Raw genomic sequence first — 21,632 nt, 5'->3', positions numbered from 1 at the left:
GCTCCATAGGACTTTTAAGGGTAGTTAAAGACTCGTATGGCAGCCCTGTTGTGCTAGGATGGCGGGAGGCAGCTTCCCACAGATGGCTGCGTTCCCCAGGCTCTCCTCATACCTCCTGTAGCAGAAGGATCATTCGTGTCTGGCATGAGTGTTGGCATGTGGTGTTTGCAGGGAAGGGCACAGCCATCCGAGGTATGCCTGGCCGCCGGGCACAGTCCCTGGAGCCCGGTGCTCAGCCAGGGTCCAGGCCTGCAGTTCCCATGAGAACTCACAGATTCTTCTTTGTGCTCCTTCTTCTTGTCTCAGAACCGCACTGACCAGCAATGCCAGTACCGGTGGTTGAGGGTTTTGAATCCAGACCTTGTCAAGGGGCCTTGGACCAAAGAGGAAGACCAAAAGGTAACCAGCAGAGCAGCGCCTCTCGTGCAATACAATCAAGAACAGGCCTTTAAGCCGCCTGGTTGGCTGGAGTGGAAAGCCGGACATTTAGTCACCCCCACTAGTCATCTGGACATTCCCACACTGCCTGTCTTGAGCCACGAGGCCTCAAGTCTCAGGGTGTCTCTAGGCTTCACCACTTTCAAACTGAGGGCTCCTGGGCAAATTCTTCAACTTCTTTTTATCCGTAAGATGGGAGCAGCCGTGTTACCTGCCTGTAGAGCTGCCGGCATTTGGTAAAATGAGCATGAAGCATTTGCTCCGGGTCCGGATCATGCAGCCCCAGCAGGTGGCAGCTATTGAAATCATTTATTATAATTCTTGCACTTTGTAAAGCTCTTCACAGGGCAAAAAGCCTCACACATCCCTTACTTTTGGGATCCCCATAGCAATCCTGTGAAGTGGACAGAGGAGGGGTTATTAATCCTACTTTATAGGTGGGAAGCCAGGCTGAGGGGGCTGAGGATTCCCCCGACAGGACGTGGAGCATTTCCCTGGGCTACCTCTTGGCATTTCCCTCCCACCCTCACCATTTCTTCTCCCTGATGGTCTGCAGAGGAGACCTTTCCACTGTGGCAGGCTCAGCTCAGGAAATGAGGGAGGAGAAGGGAAGTGGATATTTTAAATTAGTTCTAAAATCCTTTTTAAAACAATTAAAGTGATATGTGCTTGCTATAAAAATTCAAACCATGCAGACCCACAGTATTTCCTCAGCCAAGTCCTCTTGCCCAGAAGTGTCCACTCTTCTGGATTGACAAGGCCTGAGTGTCCAGAGTAGAGAGAGGGGCCTGGCACAGCTCAGGCAGCTGCAGATACTGGGTTTGTTTTCTGAGCAAGGGGGCCAGTGGGGTACTGAAATCCAGCGGCTTAGCTTGGCAGGTCTGGCTCCATGGCTTGGGGCTGCACTGCCCTGGTTTCCATAAAGTACTGGGGGGACTCATGGCAGCCCTGAGCGTGGCTGGGGTTAGGGAGGTCTGCCCCCACCTCTAGGCATGTGGTCCTGCTGTGGGAGAGAGTCTGGAGTGCCATGAGTTTGGACTTTTTATGGGCAAGCCCTTCTCTGCCCTCTGCCCTCTTCTCTGGGATTGGTCAGAAACTCTTAATGCTGAGGTGCGGTGCTTAGGGAGGGGCAGGCCCTGCTGACTTCACAGAGGCTTTTCTCCAAGGTCATCGAGCTAGTCAAGAAGTACGGCACGAAGCAGTGGACGCTGATCGCCAAGCACCTGAAGGGCCGGCTGGGGAAGCAGTGCCGTGAGCGGTGGCACAACCACCTCAACCCTGAGGTGAAGAAGTCCTGCTGGACTGAGGAGGAGGACCGCATCATCTGTGAGGCCCACAAGGTGCTGGGTAACCGCTGGGCCGAGATCGCCAAGATGCTGCCCGGCAGGTGAGGCCCTCCGCTCGGAGCTTGTGGGGTGGGGGACAGGCTAGGCAGTGTTCCCAGGAGGGGAGGCCCATGCTTCTGGAGGGGGAGAATCCCTGGGGGACCTCTGCTCTTGGCCCTTAAGCCCAGCCTTGCTTGTGGGGCCCCAGGAGGAGTAAGGGAGGTTGTCCTCCAGGAGGGCCCCGGCCTCAGTCAGCTTGAAGGACAGATGGTGCCAAGGGAGGCTGGCCCTGAAATCGGGAGGATTGGGGTATTCGGAGCTTCCAGGTAGACATAAATTTGGGGGGGACACTATTCAACCCACCACACCTTCTTTGTAAATTATTTATTTTTATTTATTTATTCATTTGTTGCATGGGCAGGCACCAGGAATCAAACCCGGGTCTCTGGCATGGTGGGTGAGAACTCTGCCTGCTGAGCCACCATGGCACCACCCTGTTCTTATACTTTTTACCATATTTCTTTGTCATGGCCATGGGACCTGGGTTCTAGGAGGGAGTGGAGATAAAATGCTTTAGAGCAATCTGCTTTCAAAAGTCTAGCCTGAGCATGTTATCCTTGTGGGGCTTCCTCTGACAGTCGGGTTGAAGACGTGGGTCTCTTTCTCCGTGTGACCTGCTAGGCCTCCAGCCTTGCTTTGAGCCACCATTGCCCTTGCCCGCCTGTAGAACTTGAGCCGTTCTGTCCTCCTTTAATTTCCTCAAGCAGTTTGAACTCTTTTTGCCTGAAACACTCTCCTGTGCTATTCTTGTACTATTCTTTTCGCCTGAAACACTCTCCTGCCTTGCGCCTGTTGCATCACTAAGATGTTCTCATCCTTTGGTTGTTGATGGGGTGTTGTTTTCTCAGAGAGGCTTTTTCTGCCCTTCCAGACTATGTTCAGTCCCGGGTACCTCCCCATGGAGCCTGTTTCTGTCTTGTGAGTAGCATGCACCCCAATAGTAAGGAGACCAATTGCCCATGACCTCCACTAGGTTAAGCTCTAAGTGGGAATGACCTGTCTTATCTTCTGGTGCAGCCCCAGTGCCTAGAATAATGCCTGCACATAGTCAGTGCTCCATAAATGTATGCACAAAAGAATGAGGTCCATTATAGCTTGGAGCACCCCGGACTCTGCTTGGGGTCTGGGGACTGAGGGTATTTTGGGTCAGGTTCCCTAGAACTGTGCCTGAGACAGAGATTCAGGGACATGTGATTTAATGAGAAAGGGCTCTCGCCTGTAAGGCTGGGAATGAATGAAGAATAGGGAAGGGGCCAAGCAAGGATGGGGCTTTAGGTAAGGACCAGCCCTGCAAGATATACTCTGTGTTGTATGCATGCATGCATACTGTAAAGTTGTTCCCCTGAGGCAGGGGACTGCCCTGGGCATCTTTGGTTGCATCTACCAGGAGCAGGTCTCCAGAGAAAGTCGTAAGTAGAAGCCATTGGCAGCAGCACTCACAGCAGCTGGGGGTTGACTGCACTGTGGATTGGGCGATCTAGGAGGCGACAGCCACAACCCCTGCCCATCAACCTCAGGTCCTACAGCCTACAGCCCAAATGAGCACAAGTATAGACCCTCCTTTTAGACTCAGGGAAACTTCATCCCTGTTCACATCTCGAGGGAAAAGCACCGTGGTTGGAGGTGCTCCTGGTTGGAGCCCCAAAGAAGAAAGTATGTCAGCACTTCTATACTACTATACTACAATATGCTTCTATACTGTAATACTCCTATATACTTCTATATACACTATTACCCACTCCTAGATTACCATACTACTGTTTGATTCTGTGCTACTTTATGCTTCTATGCTCCTAGTACTCTATGATGCTGTTACTGTACTACTATACGTATGTCACATTTATTCTTCAGTGGGTGATGGAATGTGAAATAGTTTTCTGATTTTCAAATAAAGAAACCCAGGCTCAGAGAAATTAATAGGAGTGGAGCCCCACTGTCTTCTAGCTTTGATTCTTTGGCCATTCACCAGTCTGGATGGTAAACAGGGCTTAGAGCCTAGGTTATTGTGAGCCTCAGGACATGGGGCTGGCAGCAAAAGTTTATATCTTCGAGAGATTGCAAAATGGGCAGGGAAGGGGATCAAAATTTCGAATACGTAGTTTTGGTTTTATAATTCTTGATCTAGTCTGAGTAATATCTTCTCTTATTTCACAGAGGTATCTAGAAATGCTGTGTAAACCATTAAGTACTATAAAAATGTGAGGCTTCATTTTAGAGCAGGATAAGATTGTAGAATTCATCTGGTGTAATCCCTCATTTTACAGAGAGGGAACTAAGGACGTTTGTCCCTCGCCCAGTGGCACACTGGCCACAAAGCAGGGCTGCAGGTGTCCTCCTTTTGCCCCTTCAGGACAGACAATGCTGTGAAGAATCACTGGAACTCCACCATCAAAAGGAAGGTGGACACGGGAGGCTTCCTGAGTGAGTCCAAAGACTGCAAGCCACCCGTGTACTTGCTGCTGGAGCTCGAGGACAAGGATGGCTGCCAGAGTGTCCACCCCATGGAAGGCCAGGTGGGATGCCTGCCCGTGGCAGCTCAGCCTCTGGGGCTTGACTCCACACTTGTTTGCTTCTTTGGGTTTCACATTTACCTGACACTGTCCGATTTAGTACCTGTTCTTCATGCTGCACCTTTTCCACAGCTGCTCCTCATTTATTGCACTAGGGCCTTTCCCTGTGAAGCACGTCTGCACCTGACTGCCCAAAGGTGAAGGAAAACAGCAAACTGGGGCCTCAAATGGAGAATTAGGCTGAGGAGGTCCTTAGCTTCCCTCTGTCCTCCTACTCAGCAACTTCTTTTTAACCTGTTGCTGGTGCCAGCCTGTTTACAATGAAGTAAATCAAGGGTTACTGAAGTATAATTTATATGTAATAAAATTCATTGCTTTTAGTCTACAGTTCTGAGTTCTGGCTAAAGCATGCCATTGCGTCAGCACCACACAATCAAGATATAGGACATTTCCATTACCCCTCAAAGTCCCTTGGGGCCTTTTTTGTCAGCCCTCCTGCTACCCCAGCCCCTGGCGTTGCTGATCTATTCTCTGTCTATAATTTTGCCTTTTCTAGAATGTCATATAGATGTTCTCATATAGTAGTATATTTGCAGTTTTTAAAATGAAACCTATACATGCACATATTAAGATCCTCTGACACGCTTCTCTGAGCAAACTTTTAAATTTTATTTATGTTTTTAAACTGTATCTCTAATCATGTATTTTTTAAAAAATAAAGATTTGAAGCAAAGATGGCCAAGTATTAAGATTGTATGATGCTGGGTGCGTGGTAGGTAACACAGGTATCGTCTGTTCTTTTCTACACTCAGGGAGTATTTAATGATTTTTTTTAGCACTTCTCCTGCCCTCTTACTGGGTTTCACAGGTCCGAGTCTTCCACCATGCCCTGCTGGAACATTATATAATAGCTTGCCTCTATCTCTTGATTTTTCAGCTTTAAAGACAATCTCTTGATTCCCTGATAGAAAAGCATCTGTAGGGTAAGACTTTCAAATAGAGAAAGGTATAAAATAAGGGGCCCTGCCTGCCCCTCTAACAGTGAAGTTGAATTCTAACCTCTCTTGTTTATCTAAGTAATGTGTTTTTAAGCCTTTGCCTTCTAGTTGAAGAAAAAGCATCTGTTCCACAGAGAGAAATGGTGGGCATTCCACAGAGAGAAGTGGTGGGCATTTCACAGAGAGAAATGGTGGGCATTCCACAGAGAGAAATGGTGGGCATTCCACAGAGAGAAATGGTGGGCATTCCACGGAGAGAAGTGGTGGGCATTTCACGGAGAGAAATGGTGGACATTCCACGGAGAGAAGTGGTGGGCATTCCACGGAGAGAAGTGGTGGGCATTCCACGGAGAGAAGTGGTGGGCATTCCACGGAGAGAAGTGGTGGGCATCAGCAGGGGTGAGGCCGTGGCCTCTCAGGATAGGGCAGTGTCTGTGTAAGTCTCTGGAAATCCTGGCTTTGCTTTTATTCCTCCAATTGCATCTGCATAGAAAAGCTCATGAATAGTACAAAGAACTACCTCTCTCTGAATTCTTCAACTCTTAGCATTTTACCAGATTGGCTTTCTCTCTCTCTGTCTACATACTGCTTTTTTCCATCTGAGCCATTTGAGAGTAGTTTGCATACATTGTGCCCTCTCACCCGCTCATACTTTTGCTTGCATTTCCTAAGAATCAAGCGCATGGCACAGTGATATCTGACACAAGGAAGTTTACATTCAGGACTTTGATCTATAGTCCATATTCTAATTTTTTCTGTCCAGGATCCAATTCAGGATCACACATTACCTTTAGTCATTACATCTTTTGAAACCATTTTCATCTTTAATAGTTATCAGCCTTCTTAGTCATTAGTGATATTGATATTTTTGAAATGTACAGGCCAGTTTTGTGTAGCTCTCACTTTGGGTTCATCTGAATTTTCTTATTGTCAGATTCAGGCTATATATTTTTAGCTGGAGTATGGCATCATGCATATTCCATAACAAAATGTCCAAATGGGCGGGCCGCGGTGGCTCAGCGGGCAAAGTGCTTGCCTGCTATGCCGGAGGACCTCGGTTCGATTCCCGGCCCCAGCCCATGTAACAAAAACGGAGAAACAGAATACAATAAAACAAGAAAATGTTTAAAGATGTTTCCCTTCCTTCCTTCCTTCCTTCTATCCTTCCTTCCTTCTCTCTGTCTTTCCTTTAAAAAAAAAAAAAAAAAAAAAAAAAAAAAAAAATGTCCAAATGATGTGCCATTGTGTCTGACAGGGAAATCTTGTGGCCACCTGGCCCTCCGTGCCCCTGGCGATGAAGGAAGAGGAGAGCAGCGAGGAGGAGGCCTGGGCAGCTGCTACATCTAAGGAGCAAGGGCCTGTCTCTGCAGAGCCAGATGGTGTGTGGACGTCAGAGCCCATGGAGGAATTCCCCAAGAGGGAAGACCAGGAGTACTTCCCACCAGAAATGAACCTGCCCTACAAGTGGGTGGTGGAGGCCACCAACCTCCTCAGCCCTGCCGTGGGGTCCAGCCTCTCTGAAGCCCTGGACTTGATTGAATCGGTAATGTGGGTCACAGAGAGCAGGGAATGCTTCCCTTGTGGGCGTGCACTCCATTTGCAGACCTTTACTGAGTCGTGGCTGCATGTGAGACCCCGAGCCAGGGGCAGGGCATGCTGAGATAGTTGCTGTGGCAGTTCCTGCCCTCAGGGAGCTTTCAGCATGAGCTGTTGGGCACCCGACTCATTGTGCAGCCCAAGGAGAACTGACAGAGGAGGCTTTCCAGAGGAGCTGGCAACTCCTTGTGTTTGAGAACAGGGCACCAGAGGGCATGGTTTTTGTGGGCCCATGATTCTCAAGATTCCCTGCCAAGGGACCTAGGATGGGCTGGGGTTTGTGGTTGGGTCTGGAGTGTTTAGTGGGTTCTGATTACTGGTGGAGCCAGGCCCAGGCAGTGCTGGGAATGTGCTCTTTTGGAGCAAGCCCCTCGCTACGGGCCGCCCCTCTGGCACGACATCCCTAGCCTAGCCTCAGCCAGGCCTGTGCTGTGGAGCAGGCTGCAGGAGGCCAGGGGCAGTGGAGTTCAATGAGCAGCACCCCACATTCACCTTCCCCCATGGCCTTCCTATTCCTTGCTAAGAATAATGACACTATTTATTGTTCATCTGCTAAATGCCAGGCTCTGAGCGTAACATCCAGTTGTCAGAGCAATCCTGTGAGGTGTCTGTAGATGACACTGAGGCTCAGAGAGGTGAAATAGTATACCCAAGGTCACACGCAGCCAAATCTCTGAAAACAAAGCCTGGGTTCTTGACCATTGTGCAGTGCTCCCACCTTCCTGCCCATCGAGGGACTCGGTGATCCTGTCTCCAGTGGGGCCATCTTCTTAGATGGCTAAGTGGCTAAGGAAATAATTTAAAATGCAGAAAAAGAAGATTCATAATTCAAGGTGTTCATAAAGGTGTTATTTTTAATTTTGAAAAATTATGGAAAAAGCCCTTAATGTCCCACAGAAGGGAAATGGTTAATTCACAAATATATTTATCGATGGAATATTTTGTAGCCATAAAATTATGTTTTATAAAAGTTGAAAAACTTTTACCATAATAACACCTAATATTTGTTAACTCACAAGTAAGGGACTTAAGTACCATTTATTCCTGTCTTATAGAAATTTTATATGGGAAAATAAAACAGGATATACAGGTGATTTGCATAAATGTTAAAAGCATGCAAAATAGTGTATATCATAAAATTATAAAGACATACATGAGGGTGTTAAGTACAAAATTAAGTTTGTGGTTTCCTGCCCTACTGGCGGAGGATGCAACCAAGGAGAAGAACCTGGGTCTTTTCAGAATGAGGCCTATTGATGGGTGTCTGAGTCTTTATTGCATTTTTCTTTGTGCTTTTTGTATATCTTAAATATTGCAGGAAACATTTGTTAAATAATAGGGTGAGTGACCATTTGCTCACATGGTTTCAGCTATGTTTAAAAATGCAGATGTATAGATTTAGAAGAATCCATGAGGAAATGCCACAAAATGTTGCTGATGTTTGATCCTGGGCAGTAGTAATTGCAGTCGTCTGTCACTTCCCTCTGGCAGGACCCTGATGCCTGGTGCGACCTGAGTAAATTTGACCTTCCCGAGGAGCCCTCTGCAGAGGGTAGTGTCAGCTATAGCCCGGTGCAGCTGCAGGCACCGCGTCAGCAGCAGGCGCCGGTGGCCCGCCAGCCTGCCGTGCTGCTGCCCAGTGTGACTGAGTACCGCCTGGACGGCCACACCATCTCGGACCTGAGCCGCAGCAGCCGGGGCGAGCTGATCCCCATATCCCCAAGCACTGACTTTGGGGGCTTGGGCATCGGCACGCCGCCCTCGGTGCTCAAGCGGCAGAAGAAGAGGCGTGTCGCCCTGTCCCCTGTCACAGAGAACAGTGCCAGCCTGTCCTTCCTGGACTCCTGCAACAGCCTCACCCCCAAGAGCACGCCCGTCAAGACCCTGCCCTTCTCACCCTCCCAGGTGTGTGTACCCCCAACCTCTCTTTGGGTTTGGTTTATGACGCCCAGTGCCCGGTTCCGAGCCTGGTGTGCAGGCGTGCATTCATTCCAAAAGTGTTCATTGAGCATCAACTCCATGCTGGGGGTTCAAGCAAAACAGACCCGGGCCCTGCCCACCTGAAGCTCACACTGCAATAGGAAGTCTAGTTAATAACAAAGCCCCAAATACATGTGGTGAGGGGCTTTGGGTTCTGTGGATGTGCTGTGCCCGGAGGTCCAGGAGAACTTCCCCGAAGAGGAGCGAACAGTAAGTGATGCCTGGGCAAGAAGGGGAGGAAGAGACTCAATAAATATTTGTTAAGAATCAATTTATTGAGTACCTATTTCATTCTGGATTTGCCAGCACTAGGGGAGCAAGCCGTGCCCTTGAAGAGGAAAGCTAGTGTTGGGACAGGCTTGTGGCAAGGTCACAGCAGAGGGTGGGGTGCACTGTGAAAGTGATGATGAAGTTGCCAGATGCTCATTGTTTGCTTAGTACTGCTTCTGTTTGCAGTCTACACACTTAGGGGAGCCAAGGAGTGTGTTGGCTCTTTCCTAGACGTTAGGGGGAGGGACTCAGAGCCTTACTGGATCCCAGTGCCTGGGCTGGGTCTTGAGGGTCAGCACCAGTAAAGGTGCAGAGCAGGGAGAAGCCCAGAGCTCAGAGTGGCAGGTACTTGGATTTGAGCAGTGGAGGCATAACCCAGGGCAGGGGACTTGAACAGTGAAGGCATAACCCTGGGGTATTAACTGCCTTGGGGAGGCAGGGCTATGGGAGGATGGACTAAAGGGATGGGGAGAGAGGCAGGACTTGAAGTTTCCATGTCCCTCAACAGGAATAGGGGTCTCACTGGGTCTGCTCCCTCCTGTGAGATGTCAGCTGCACCCAAAGGTGGCAGGTTTTTTTTGTTTTTTTTTTTTTTACATTTATTATTTTATTTTAATTTCTAGCAGACAATTTACATACCTCCCCACCCCTTTCTTTAAGTTAGTGTAACAATTTTCCATAATAAATTGATTAAAGAGAAGCTTTGGTCAAGAATGGAATGAAAACAGCAAAAAAAAAAGCTACTGCTTCTTTTAAAAAACCAACACGTTCATCAATTATATTCAAACAAACACACAAATGATATTTGAACCCTATGTTCTCAGTGTTTCTCGGCGGCTGGCTTTCCTCCCCATCATGCAAACGGCAGAGCTATTGTCAGTCGCAGTCTGTCATGCTAGATCCTGGAGGTTCACTCAGCTTCACATTATTCGAAGGCCCTGGATAGAAGACTCTAAAGTCTTGAAATCCCAAATTGTCATGGCTCCATCAATGCCAGTAGTGCAAAATTTGCGACAGTCTTGCTTGTCCACCTCATATATAGACACTTGAGTGATGCTATTCTGGTGAAGAGTCTCCAAGGCTGTATTGCGGTCCTCAGTTGTGGCCCTCTTGTCCATGTTGCGGAAGCGTTCCATGGCCGACATGTTACGCTGGATGCTCTGTTTTGGAAGGTCTAATTTGGAGACAAAGGTCAAGCAACCGCGGTCATCGTAGTTAAAGAGCATTGGGCAGCAGTCATGGCCAGCAGCTACAACGCTATTCTCAGAGATAAACGATACACTTAGGAGTGGCAGGAACTCCGTTTTCAGAGTTGAAACCTGCACACTTTTTGAGGCATCAGCAACAGACACAGTGCTGTCATGGCTGACCCAGGCGAGGCAGCTCCCACTGGCAGAGAAGCTGACCCTGTGGACCCAGCCACCGGTGCCACTGCCACCAAACTCTGACATCAGCTGGCCAAAAGGCATCTTGCTGCCCCATGGCGTACTGGCTGGCTTTTCATCCACTTCTTTAATGTAGGCAGAGAACACTCTGCATTTGAAGTCACAAGATCCTGCTGCCAGCAAAACATTATTGGGATGCCAATCCAAGCTGAGGACTGTGGAACGAATAGGCTTTTTAATGTGCTTGCTTACCCACCAGTCATTTTCAGACTCGAAGTAACAAACAGAAATGAGTCGCGCTCCACTTCCCACAGCAAATTTGTTTTCAAGTGGGGACCACTTCACAAAAGTGGCTGCACGATTAATTCTCAGGATCACCAGGGTTGGCTTCCAGATACCGTCTTTCTGACTCCAGACATAGGCATTGCGATCTGCCCCACAAGTGACGATACGGTCGCTCTTGGGGGCCCAGTCAATACCTGTGATATGTCCATTGTGCTCTTTGAGTTCATGAGCTTTTACCCACTGGCTCCCGTTTTTCTTATAGATGTGGACTTCGTGGTTATTGGGACTAAGGGCAATTTGGGTACGATCCCTGTTCCATGCATGACAAGTGATTGGCTCTAGTAAAAACTGATGCAGAGACATTGTTCTCAGTGTTTTCAAAGGGTAGAAAGCTGAGGTCGGGGTAGTCTGGACAGCCGCGGAGCGGAAAATTCGCGGACTCTGGTCAGTCAACGCGAACAGGCTCCGGCCAGGTGGCAGGTTTTAAGAGGCCACTGCCTGCCTCATCTGTAGAGGGATCGAGGCTAGGGCAACATGTCGCAGATGGCTGAGGGTGTTTCTGAGAGGCCAGCCGAGGAAGACAGTGGAGCTGGAGCTGCCTGAACCCAGCCCAGGGTGATGTGGGGTGGTGTGCTGAGGGCTACAGGTGGTTTTCTGAACTATCCTGGGGCTTGTGACAGTGCCTTCTGGGTTCCCTCTCTGTCGGGGAGGGAGGAAAGGGAAGTGCTTAGGGTGTGGACTTTGGTGTCAGATTGGGGTTTAGATCTCTCCTTGAGCATGGAAACCTTTCTAAACCTCAGTTTTCTTTTCCATAAGAAGGGATAGTGATAGTATCTGCATCTCAGAGTGCTGATGAGAACCCGAGGCAGTTATTTGGATGGAGTGCTTAGCACATCTGGCAGGAGAAGGGCTCTGTCAGTATTAGCATTGCTGTCCCCTGAGTCATCATAGGCCACGTAGGAGCTAATTTATCTCTTCTGAAAAGTTGCTACCCTCCTGCAGTCAATTTTCTTTGCCTGGTTAATAACTACCTTGTCAGCAGAATATGGTGAAGTCTAGGGTTAGGGGATGATGATGAGTCCAGAGGTCTAGGGAAGCCTACCTGGGCTCCCGTCTGACTGACCCATGACCTGCTTTGTTCTCTTGAACCTTGAACGGTGGGAGTCCTCAGGCCTAGAGAGCATGTTAGAGGGAGGGGCTCAAGGGCATCGCATCCTCTCTCCCACCAGGGCCTCGAGAATCCGCCTGCAGGTCATCATTTCTTGTTTCCTTTCCCTCCCTCCCTGGCAGTTTCTGAACTTCTGGAACAAACAGGACACGCTAGAGCTGGAGAGCCCCTCGCTGACCTCCACGCCGGTGTGCAGCCAGAAAGTAGTGGTGACCACGCCCCTGCATCGGGACAAGACGCCCCTGCACCAGAAGCACGCCGCGTGAGTGCCCCAGCCCCTGCCCACGGCGGCCCACCCCTCCCTCCCCACAGGAGCCTGTGGGTACTAGGATCCTGGCAGGGATACTCTTGGAAAAAACCCTGAGGCTCTGTTGAAAAATTTCCTCCCTTCTGGCCAGAGCTTCTTCATTTTTGTTGATGTCGTTTGGTGCTTTGCTTTTGTTTTTCATTTTTTATTTGATAATTTTCTAATCCCAGGAATAGACTGAGTCCAAATCGCCTAATTACTCTCCATCTGTCTTAAGTTTCAGGTTCCAAGTTCACTGTGTTTGAGTAGCTTTAGAGTAAGGACAAAATGCCCCATTCATTGGGCAGTGATGTCAGCCTGGTGCTTTAGCGGCTGTGTTGTGGCCAGCTCTGGCCAAGGAGAGGTGTGAAGACGGTGTCAGGCCTGCCGAGCGGATAGGCCGCTTCCCAGCATGCATTTATGGAAGTGCTTTGACAAATTTCCACTTCCTTATGTCAGCATGGCTTCCGTTAGAGATGCGTAGCTGTTCTGCTCATTACATTTGCTATGGGAGAAGCACTTATTTATGATTTCTTAGTTAAATTACACAAATCAGGAGTCAATTCAGGAATTTTAGCCCTCATACTGATACATAATTTCAGAAAGGATTTGTGTATCCCTTGGTGAGAAATAAGACAAAGCAACTGACCTAAGGTAAAACAGAGATAAATTTCGTGAGAAATCATACTCCATTCAAGCCAGAGTTCTGTAAGTCCTTAAACAGATACGCTGAAACCACAAAAGGCATCAATACTTTTCCTTTTCCTCCTCCCCCTTCTTACCCATGTTCCAAATCTGCGGCTCCTGCCACTGTTTTCTTTACACAAAGAATATTTCCAGTGCTTTTCATTCCTCTGTGTAGATCCATATTTCTATCAGGTACCATTTTCTTTCTGTCGTCCTTTTAACACTTTTTGTAGTCAAGGCCTGAATTCTTTCAGCTTTTGTGTATCTGAGGTATATCTTAATTTTTGAAAGATTTTTTTTTGTTAATTTTCAATTTAAAAAATATATAACAAATGCAAACATTATTAACAAATGATCATTCCATTCTACAAATATAATCCATAATTCACAATATCATCACATAGTTGCATATTCATCATCATAATAATTTCTTAGAACATTTGCATCTATTCAGAAAAAGAAATAAAAAGACAACAGAAAAAAAATTCACACATGCCACACCCCTTACCCCTCCCTTTCATTGATCACTAGCATTTCAATCTACTAAATTTATTTTAACACTTGTTCCCCCTATTATTTATTTTTATTCCATGTGTTTTACTTGGCTGTTGATAAGGTAGATAAAAAGCATCAGACACAAGGTTTTCACAATCACACAGTCACATTGTGAAAGCTATATCATTGTACAATCATCTTCAAGAAACATGGCTACTGGAACACAGCTCTACATTTTCAGGCAGTTCTCTCCAGCCTCTCCATTACATCTTGACTAACAAGGTGTTTTCTATTTAATACATTAAGAATAACCTCCAGGATAACCTCTCAACTCTGTTTGGAATCTCTCAGCCATTGACACTTTATTTTGTCTCATTTCACTCTTCCCCCTTTTGGTCGAGAAAGTTTTCTCAATTCCTTGGTGCTGAGTCCCATTCATTCTAGGATTTCTGTCCCATGTTGCCATGAAAGTCCACACCCCTGGGAGTCACATCCCACGTAGACGGGGAGGGTGGTGAGTTTGCTTGTCATGTTGGCTGGAGAGAGAGGCCACATCTGAGCAACAAAAGAGGCTCTCTTGGGGGTGACTCTTAGGACTAATTTTAAGTAGACTTGACCTATCCTTTGTGGGGTTCAGTTTCATATGAACGAACCTCAAGACTGGGGGCTCAGCCTATAGCTTTGGTTGTCCACACTGCTTGTGAGAATATCAAGAATTCAACTTGGGGAAGTTGAATTTTCCCCCGTTCTCACCATTCCCCGAAGGGGGCTTTGCAAATACTTTTCCACTCACTGATCGAATCACTCTGGGATTCATTGGGGCATCACTCTGGACAAACCAACAAAATCTCATGTCCTACCTGAGATTCCAAGTACTTATGGTGTTCAATAAGACTGTCTACATAAGTTATATTAGGAAATGCACTAGTCAAAATATAAATTTTGTAACAAATAAGCAGTTTTTGCTTTAGTCTCACACATAAGGTGACATTTTAAAATATTAATTACCATCTATTTTCAGCATCCTGTAATAATCACATTCCTTTGTTCTTCCTCATGCAAAAACGTTTTTAAAATTTGTACATTTAATCACTATTATTATACACTCTAGGCATTCCTAGATTAGACCATCTCAATCTTTAACATCTGTCTTTCTTTCTGATTTCATTTATGTCCCCAGCCTTCCTCCCTCTATCATTCTCACATTCAGCTTCATTCAGTGTTTTAACATAATTGTGTTACAGTTAGGTAGTATTGTGCTGTCCATTTCTGAGTTTTTATATTTAGTCCTGTTGCACAGTCTGTATCCCTTCAGCTCCGATTATGCAATATCTTACCCTATTTCTATCTCCTGATGGTCTCTGTTACCAATGAAATTCTCCAAGTTTATTCACTAATGTCAGTTCATATCTGTGAGACCATACAGTATTTGTCCTCTTGTTTCTGGCTAATCTCACTCAGCATATTGTCCTTAAGGTCCATCCATGTTGTCACATACTTCATAACTTTATTCTGTCTTACAGCTGCATAATATTCCATTGTTTATATATATATACCATAGTTTGTTTAGCCACTCGTCTGTTAATGGACATTTTGGCTGTTTCCATCTCTTCACAGTTGTAAATAATGCTGCTATAAACATTGGTGTGCAAATGTCCATTTGTGTCCTTGCCCTCATGCCCTCTGAGTAGATACCTAGCAATGGTATTGCCAGGTCATATGGCAATTCTATACTTAGCTTCCTGAGGAACTGCCAAACTGCCTTCCACAGCAGTTGTACCATTTGACATTCCCACCAACAGTGGATCAGTGTGCCTCTTTCTCCACATCCTCTCCAGCACTTGTTTTCTGTTTTATTGATAATGGCCATTCTGGTGGGTGTGAGATGATATCTCATCGTGGTTTTGATTTGCATTTCCCTAATAGCCAGGGAAGTTGAGCATCTTTTCATGTGCCTTTTGGCCATTTGTATTTCCTCTTTTCACAAGTGTCTGTTCGGGTCTTTTGCCCATTTTGTAATTGGATTGGCTGTCTTTTTGTTGTTGAATTTAACAATCTCTTTATATATTCTGATATATTGTTTCCAAATGTTGTCTCCCATTGTGTAGGCTGTCTTTTTCCTTTCTTGACAAAGTTCTTTGATGCACAAAAGTATTTAATTTTGAGGAGTTCCCATTTCTTTCTTTCTTCAGTGCTCATGCTTTGGGTGTAAGGTCTGGGAAACCGCCTCTTATTTAAAGATATTTTTGCTGTGTATATAATTCTGGGTTAACAGTTTTGTTTTGTTTTTTCTTCCTCTACATTAAAAATGTTCTCCTGAGTCTTTTGGTTTGTACATGTTATCACCAGTTTTAACTAATTTGGTTGTGATGTGCCTTGATGTAATTGTTTATTGTTCTTGTTGTTCATTGAGTTTTTTTGATCTATGAATTTATAGTTTTCATCAAATTTGGGAAATTTTCAACTAAATTTCTTTGAATATTTAGAGTCCCGGTCCTTTTTGCGAACTTCAGTTACATGTACATTTGGAACTTTTGAAGTTGTCAGCTCACTGATGTTCTGTTTATTTTATTTTTTATTCTCTTCTTGGTTAGACCAAGTGTTTTATTTATTTATTTTGTTTGTTTGTTTTTAGGCCAAGTATTTTAAGAGCTCTTCTCAGAGAGGGTGGAATATGGGTGAGGAGGCTGTGAGGGCTGTGCGTTTTGAGCTTTGGGCTCTTTCTGTTGGTTTTCAGCAGCAGGAGCCATCACTTGGCTGGATATGGGGGTCTTGAGAGAGGGGAGTTTGTGTTGTGAAGTTTGATCACTACCCAGCTATTCTTTGTGGAGTTTTTTTTTTGCCTAGATCTTTCCAGATTGTTTTTTTTTAGCTATTCCTGAAATTCGCCAAGCTCTATGTTGGTGTGGTATCTCTTTATTAACTTTTTGTTTCCTGGTTTTCCTTTCAGACTAAAAACTCAAACCTTGGGCTGAGAAATGTTCCTGCTGTTATTTCTTTACTATTTCTGTAGTGTCCGTTCCTTCCCCTAAGGCTAGGACTGTCTGTCTCTTTTTCACCTTCGTCATCTGAAGTTATTTCCTTCTGACTGTGCGAGAATGGCATGGCGTTGTCTTCTGATCCACCAAATTGATTTTCTGCAGTTTCTCACCTGCTGAATTCTCCAGTTTACAGGCTTGTACTTCTTTACATCTCCAAGCAATCTAATATGTTCCCCCTTCCTAGCATGGGTATACTCTCAGTTCTTGCTGACCCTGTACATTACGAGGTTCTGGAATTTTCTCAGGTTTCTTGCCGAAACTCCAAGTCACATAGAGATTCTCGTGGCTCAGTCATCCCTTTAGTTTGAACTGTGAGTGTTTAAATTTGACCAATGTTTATCTGTATTAACTTATCCTTGGAAAGGATGGTCTCTTTGTCCCATGGGGACATAAGAAGGATCTGGGAAGAGATTGCATGAATCACTTTTAATCTCTTAATCCCAAGGAAGGAAGAAAAATATGGTCTGCACTTGTTCCATCTTTTTATCTTCCCATGGAATGGCAGTCTGTAGCAAGTGGGGTTGGAGCAGTGAACAGGTACCCAGGAGTTGGCCTCTGCATCCAAGTTCCTAAGTTAGGAGGGTATTTTCCACACCCTCTACCTGTCCTGGTGATGCCTTAGGAGCCAGCTTGGTGGGACCTCCAGTTGATTGAGGTCACGTGGTCCTAGTGTGTCATGTGTTGCAGAGTCTCAGACCTGCTGGTAGGGTTGAAGTATTTTTTGCTGCTGACGACAGCGCTTCTTCTAAGCTCCTGATTGAGACCTGCAGGGGTGGGAAGTAGGCAGGTGGGTAAGTGCGATGGGAGGAGAGCATGTGCTGGGGGTTTCCTGCCGCCACTAAGCCTCCTCCTCTGGACCTTGCCAGCTTTGTCACCCCAGACCAGAAGTACTCCATGGACAACACTCCACACACGCCAACCCCATTCAAGAATGCCCTGGAGAAGTATGGACCACTGAAGCCCCTGGTATGTGGCGTCGGGCGCGGCTGGAGGGGGCCTCTAGGATTCATGCAGCCATTTAGTTCACTGAGCCCTTTCCCTCTGAGAGCTCTTCAGTGTCCCTGAGAAGTTGCAAATATCCTAAATTTATAAATGGGGAAACCAAAAGTGAGTTATTTCTTGATTCATCAGATGTTTCCTGAGCTCTGCCACATGCCAGGCGGGCACTGGGCTGGACGCCGGGGACCCGGTGGTATCGTGGTGAAGTGCAGAGTTTAGGGTGGCGGGGACAGGCATTAGAGACACAAGTGCATAGCTAAACAGAACGAGTACAGTGTGTGGTAAGTACAGGAAGAAGACTGATAGGGTCCTGGAAAGAAGGACTTGGTCAGGGTGCTGCAGCTGATTCTGTGAAGTGGCGGAATGGCTCCTCAGACCTAAGCCTTGGACTCACTGGGGTTCTTTATGAAGCACAGGAAGCTGCTCCCGGGTGGGCTCTCTCAAGGGCCAGTGAAGAAGCACCACCCTGATATCTCCCCACAGTGGGGTACAAGCTCCCCCTCCCCTTACAGCACCAGCCCTTGAGAAGGTTAGAGAGGCATCAGAGCTGTGAACAAAGCCTGTGGCACTCCTCCCCTCACCCGTCCTGGCCCCACCATGGCTTGGAGTCCTTGGGTGAGAGCCTGAGACAGCTGGGGGCTGTGGCTTCTTCAGTGTGAGAGACTAGATCTCCATTGAATGGGGTTTCTAAGAAGCATTGAGAGGAAAAAGGCGAGGGCTTCCCTGTCCTTTAGTACTCCATCGTACTAAAATACCTCCCTGCTCTCTAAATAGGTTCGAGAGAGCAAATCTTTTGACCTTGTCAAGTACAGCTAAAGTGTAGATGGGCTTTTAGAGTGACTTCTGAAATCAGAGCCCCGGTCCTTTTTGCTCAGTCCCTCTCCCTCCACCAATCTTTGCCATCTGAGGCCGGAGAGGTCGTTTGGAGCCCCCAGGCCTGAACGAAGGAAATAGACTCAAGCTTGGGCTCTGGGTTGAGACCTGTGACCTCAGGCCAGGCCGGGGTGAGGCCATCTGTCTGCTTGTCCACCACGGGTGGTTGGCGGTTGTGCATGATGGTGCGTACGGTCAGGTTCTTGCCTGCCCTGCCGTCCCCGTGAGCGCACCTGAGCTCGCCCCCACCTCTGCGCCACCCTGACCTCACGCAGCCTGGGTGCAGTGCCTCACGCGGGCGGGTGGTCCCTGCCCCTGTCCCCTGCCCACAGCCCCAGACCCCACACCTGGAGGAAGACTTGAAGGAGGTGCTGCGCTCCGAGGCTGGCATCGAGCTAGTCATTGAGGATGACGTGAGGCCCGAGAAGCAGAAGAGGAAGCCAGTGGTGAGAACTGCGCAGTGGGAGGGAGAGTCCCCTATGGGAAACGTGGGCAGATGAGGAGAGATGGGGGTGGGGAAGCGTCTGGGGTCGGCTGGTAAAAGTGGGGCCCTGGGGAGTGGGGATTGCAGCCACATGCCCTTTGCTCCCCGAGTGGTTTTCAGTGAAGTGAACCATGGTCAGACCTGTTTCTGGGACCCTCCCCCATATCCCCTCTGAACGATACACTTATTCAGCAGACATTGGGTCTGGACCTTTGGTGGTGGGCCCTGGGCTAAGCATGGTGGTTAGAGTAGTGAGAAGACCCAGCCGTGGTCCTCCTTCCCGGGTTTCAGTGGGCAGGACAGACAGTGAACAAGCTCACTGAGGACTGATCACACACGGTATTACGTGCTGTAGCTAGAAAATACAGAGAGGATTTCAAGGGAAATCCTTCAGATGGAGGCAGGGGGCTGGAGAAGTCAGGAAAAGCTGTCCAGGCAAGAGAGTACTGTGCTGGACGTCTGGGCTGTAGTGAGCAAGTTTAGTTCAAGGTGAGGTTGGAGAGCCGGTAGAGACCCTGGTAGGGGACACTGAGGCACAGTGGGGCAGGGACGTAGCCATCCCAAGACTTGCACAGAAGCCGGTCCCCAAGCTTGCCTCTCTTCTCCACTACTTTATTTCTTATTTTTAAAAAGGAATTTTTTTATTTAGGGAAACAAACAATACACTTAGAACCACCAAAAATGGATATCTTAGTTAGCTTAACCATAGGCATATTTAAATAAAATATCCATATAATCATTGTAAATCCTGTGTTTGCGCAGTAAGTTTCATAAGCCAATTTAAAACTAAGGCAACAAGGAAAAAATCTACATATTTAGATAGCAAAGTTCTTAAATTCTAAGTATTAAAAACTAACTTAGATACCATTTGACCAACTGTCAAAACCAGAATGTTCTCAAAATATCAAGTAGAAAGTTCTTACAAATGTCTGCATTGCTCTAGTAATAACCTATGATACTAAATATTTTCCTTATTTCAGGAAAATATGAAGATACAAATATTTTTACAATTAACATGGAAATTTTAACCACCTAAAACAGATATCTTAGTTAGCTTATCCATAGGCATATTAAAAAAAAAAAATCTAAGTAACCATTGTAAAGCCTGTTTGTACAATATGTTTCATAAACCAATTTAAAATTAAAGCAAGGAAGGAAAAAAATCTATAAATATAGACATCAGAGTTAATTGAATTCTAAATATTAAACGGTAACTTAAATACCATTTGATTAACTATCAAAAACTATGTGTTCTCAAAATATCAAGTAAAAAGTTATTGCAAATTTCAACCTTGCTATAGTAGTGATCTGTGTTAATAATTTTCAAATTTTTGATTTCAGGAATTTATTTTATCTAATATTACTATAACTGCCTATAGTTTTTTTAAAACCATTTTTTAGTTGTAAAATATAGCATATATATATATATACACACACACACACAAAGAAAAGAAAGAAAAAAAGCAATAATTTTCAAAGCACACTTCAACAAGCAGCTACAGAACAGTTCCCAGAGTTTGTCATGGGCTACCATGCCTTCAACTCATATTTTTCCTTCTAGCTGCTCCAGAACACTGATGGCTTTATCAGAGTCATAATAGTGGAATCATACAATATCTGTCCTTTTGTTTCTGACTTATTTTACTCAGCATTATGTCGTCATATGTTTCGGGACATTATTTTGTCTAAATGTTGCATAATATTCCATCTTATGTGTATACCACATTTTGTCTATCCACGCCTGAATTGTTTCCATCTCTTGGTGATTATGAATAGTGCCGCTATGAACATTGGTGTGCAAATGTCTGTTCGTGTCACTGCCCTCAACTCTTCTGAGTCTATACTGAGTATTGGTATTGCCAGGTCATAGGACAACTCAATATTTAGTTTCTGAGGAATTGCCAAACTGATTTCCACAGTGGCTGAACCATTTTGCATTCCCACCAACGGTGAATAAGCGTTTCGATTTCTCCACAGTCCTCTCCAAACATTTGTAGTTTCCTGTTTGTTTAATAGCAGCCATTCTTATAGGTGTGAAGTGATATCTCATTGTCATCTTAATTTGCATTTCTCTTATATCCAATTGAGCAGCTCTTCATGTGCTTTTTAGCCATCTGTATTTGCTCTTCAGAGAAGTGCCTATTCATTTCTGCTGCCCATTTTATAATTGGATTGTTTGTTCTGTTGGTGAGCTGTATAATTTCTTTATGTACACAGGATATCAAGCCTTTATCCGATATGTGATTTCCAAATATCTTCTCCCACTGAGTTGGCTGCCTTTTCACCTCTTTAACAAAGTCCTTTGAGGCACAGAAGTTCTTGATCTTAAGGAGTCCCCATTTGTCTATTTTCTTTCACAACTTGTGCTTTAGGGGTAAAGTTTAAGAAGCCACCTCCTATTACTAGATCTTAAAGATGTTTCCCTGTATTTTTTTTTTCAAGAGGTTTTATGGTACTGGCTCTTACCTTTAGGTCTTTGATCCATTTTGAATTAATTTTTCTATAGGGTGTAAAATAAGGGTCCTCTTTCATTCTTTTGACGATTGAAATCCAGTTCTCCCATGCCCATTTATTGAAAAGACTACTCTGTCCCAAATCAGTGGATTTGGTGGCCAGTCTCTGCACTCTTGATTCTAGTCTACTGGTCAGTCCTGTCTCTGTGCCAGTCCCATGCTGTTTTGACCGCTGTGGCTTTATAGTAAGCTTTAAGGTCAGGAAGTGATAGACTTCCCAGTTTGCTCTTCTTTTTCTA

General features: G+C 46.0%; 1 protein-coding gene and 1 pseudogene across 1 annotated transcript in view; one reads left to right on the top strand and one right to left on the bottom strand.

Moving 5' to 3' along the window:
* MYBL2 (MYB proto-oncogene like 2) overlaps window positions 1-21,632 on the top strand; it is a 45,682-nt gene that overhangs the window by 8,788 nt on the left and 15,262 nt on the right. Inside the window, exons 4-11 of the mRNA XM_077168161.1 lie at window positions 307-399; window positions 1,605-1,825; window positions 4,174-4,336; window positions 6,587-6,874; window positions 8,419-8,832; window positions 12,138-12,277; window positions 17,391-17,490; window positions 18,729-18,842. Coding sequence (XP_077024276.1) covers window positions 307-399; window positions 1,605-1,825; window positions 4,174-4,336; window positions 6,587-6,874; window positions 8,419-8,832; window positions 12,138-12,277; window positions 17,391-17,490; window positions 18,729-18,842 — 1,533 coding nt within the window. The remainder of the gene's footprint in view (window positions 1-306; window positions 400-1,604; window positions 1,826-4,173; window positions 4,337-6,586; window positions 6,875-8,418; window positions 8,833-12,137; window positions 12,278-17,390; window positions 17,491-18,728; window positions 18,843-21,632) is intronic.
* On the bottom strand, window positions 9,771-11,170 carry LOC143690346 (actin-related protein 2/3 complex subunit 1A pseudogene; annotated as a pseudogene).

This window comes from Tamandua tetradactyla, chromosome 1 (assembly GCF_023851605.1).
Source record: "Tamandua tetradactyla isolate mTamTet1 chromosome 1, mTamTet1.pri, whole genome shotgun sequence".
In the NCBI taxonomy this organism is placed as follows: Eukaryota; Metazoa; Chordata; class Mammalia; order Pilosa; family Myrmecophagidae; genus Tamandua; species Tamandua tetradactyla.
Note: the sequence above shows the minus strand (reverse complement) of the source record. Positions and strands in the feature narration are given on the sequence as shown.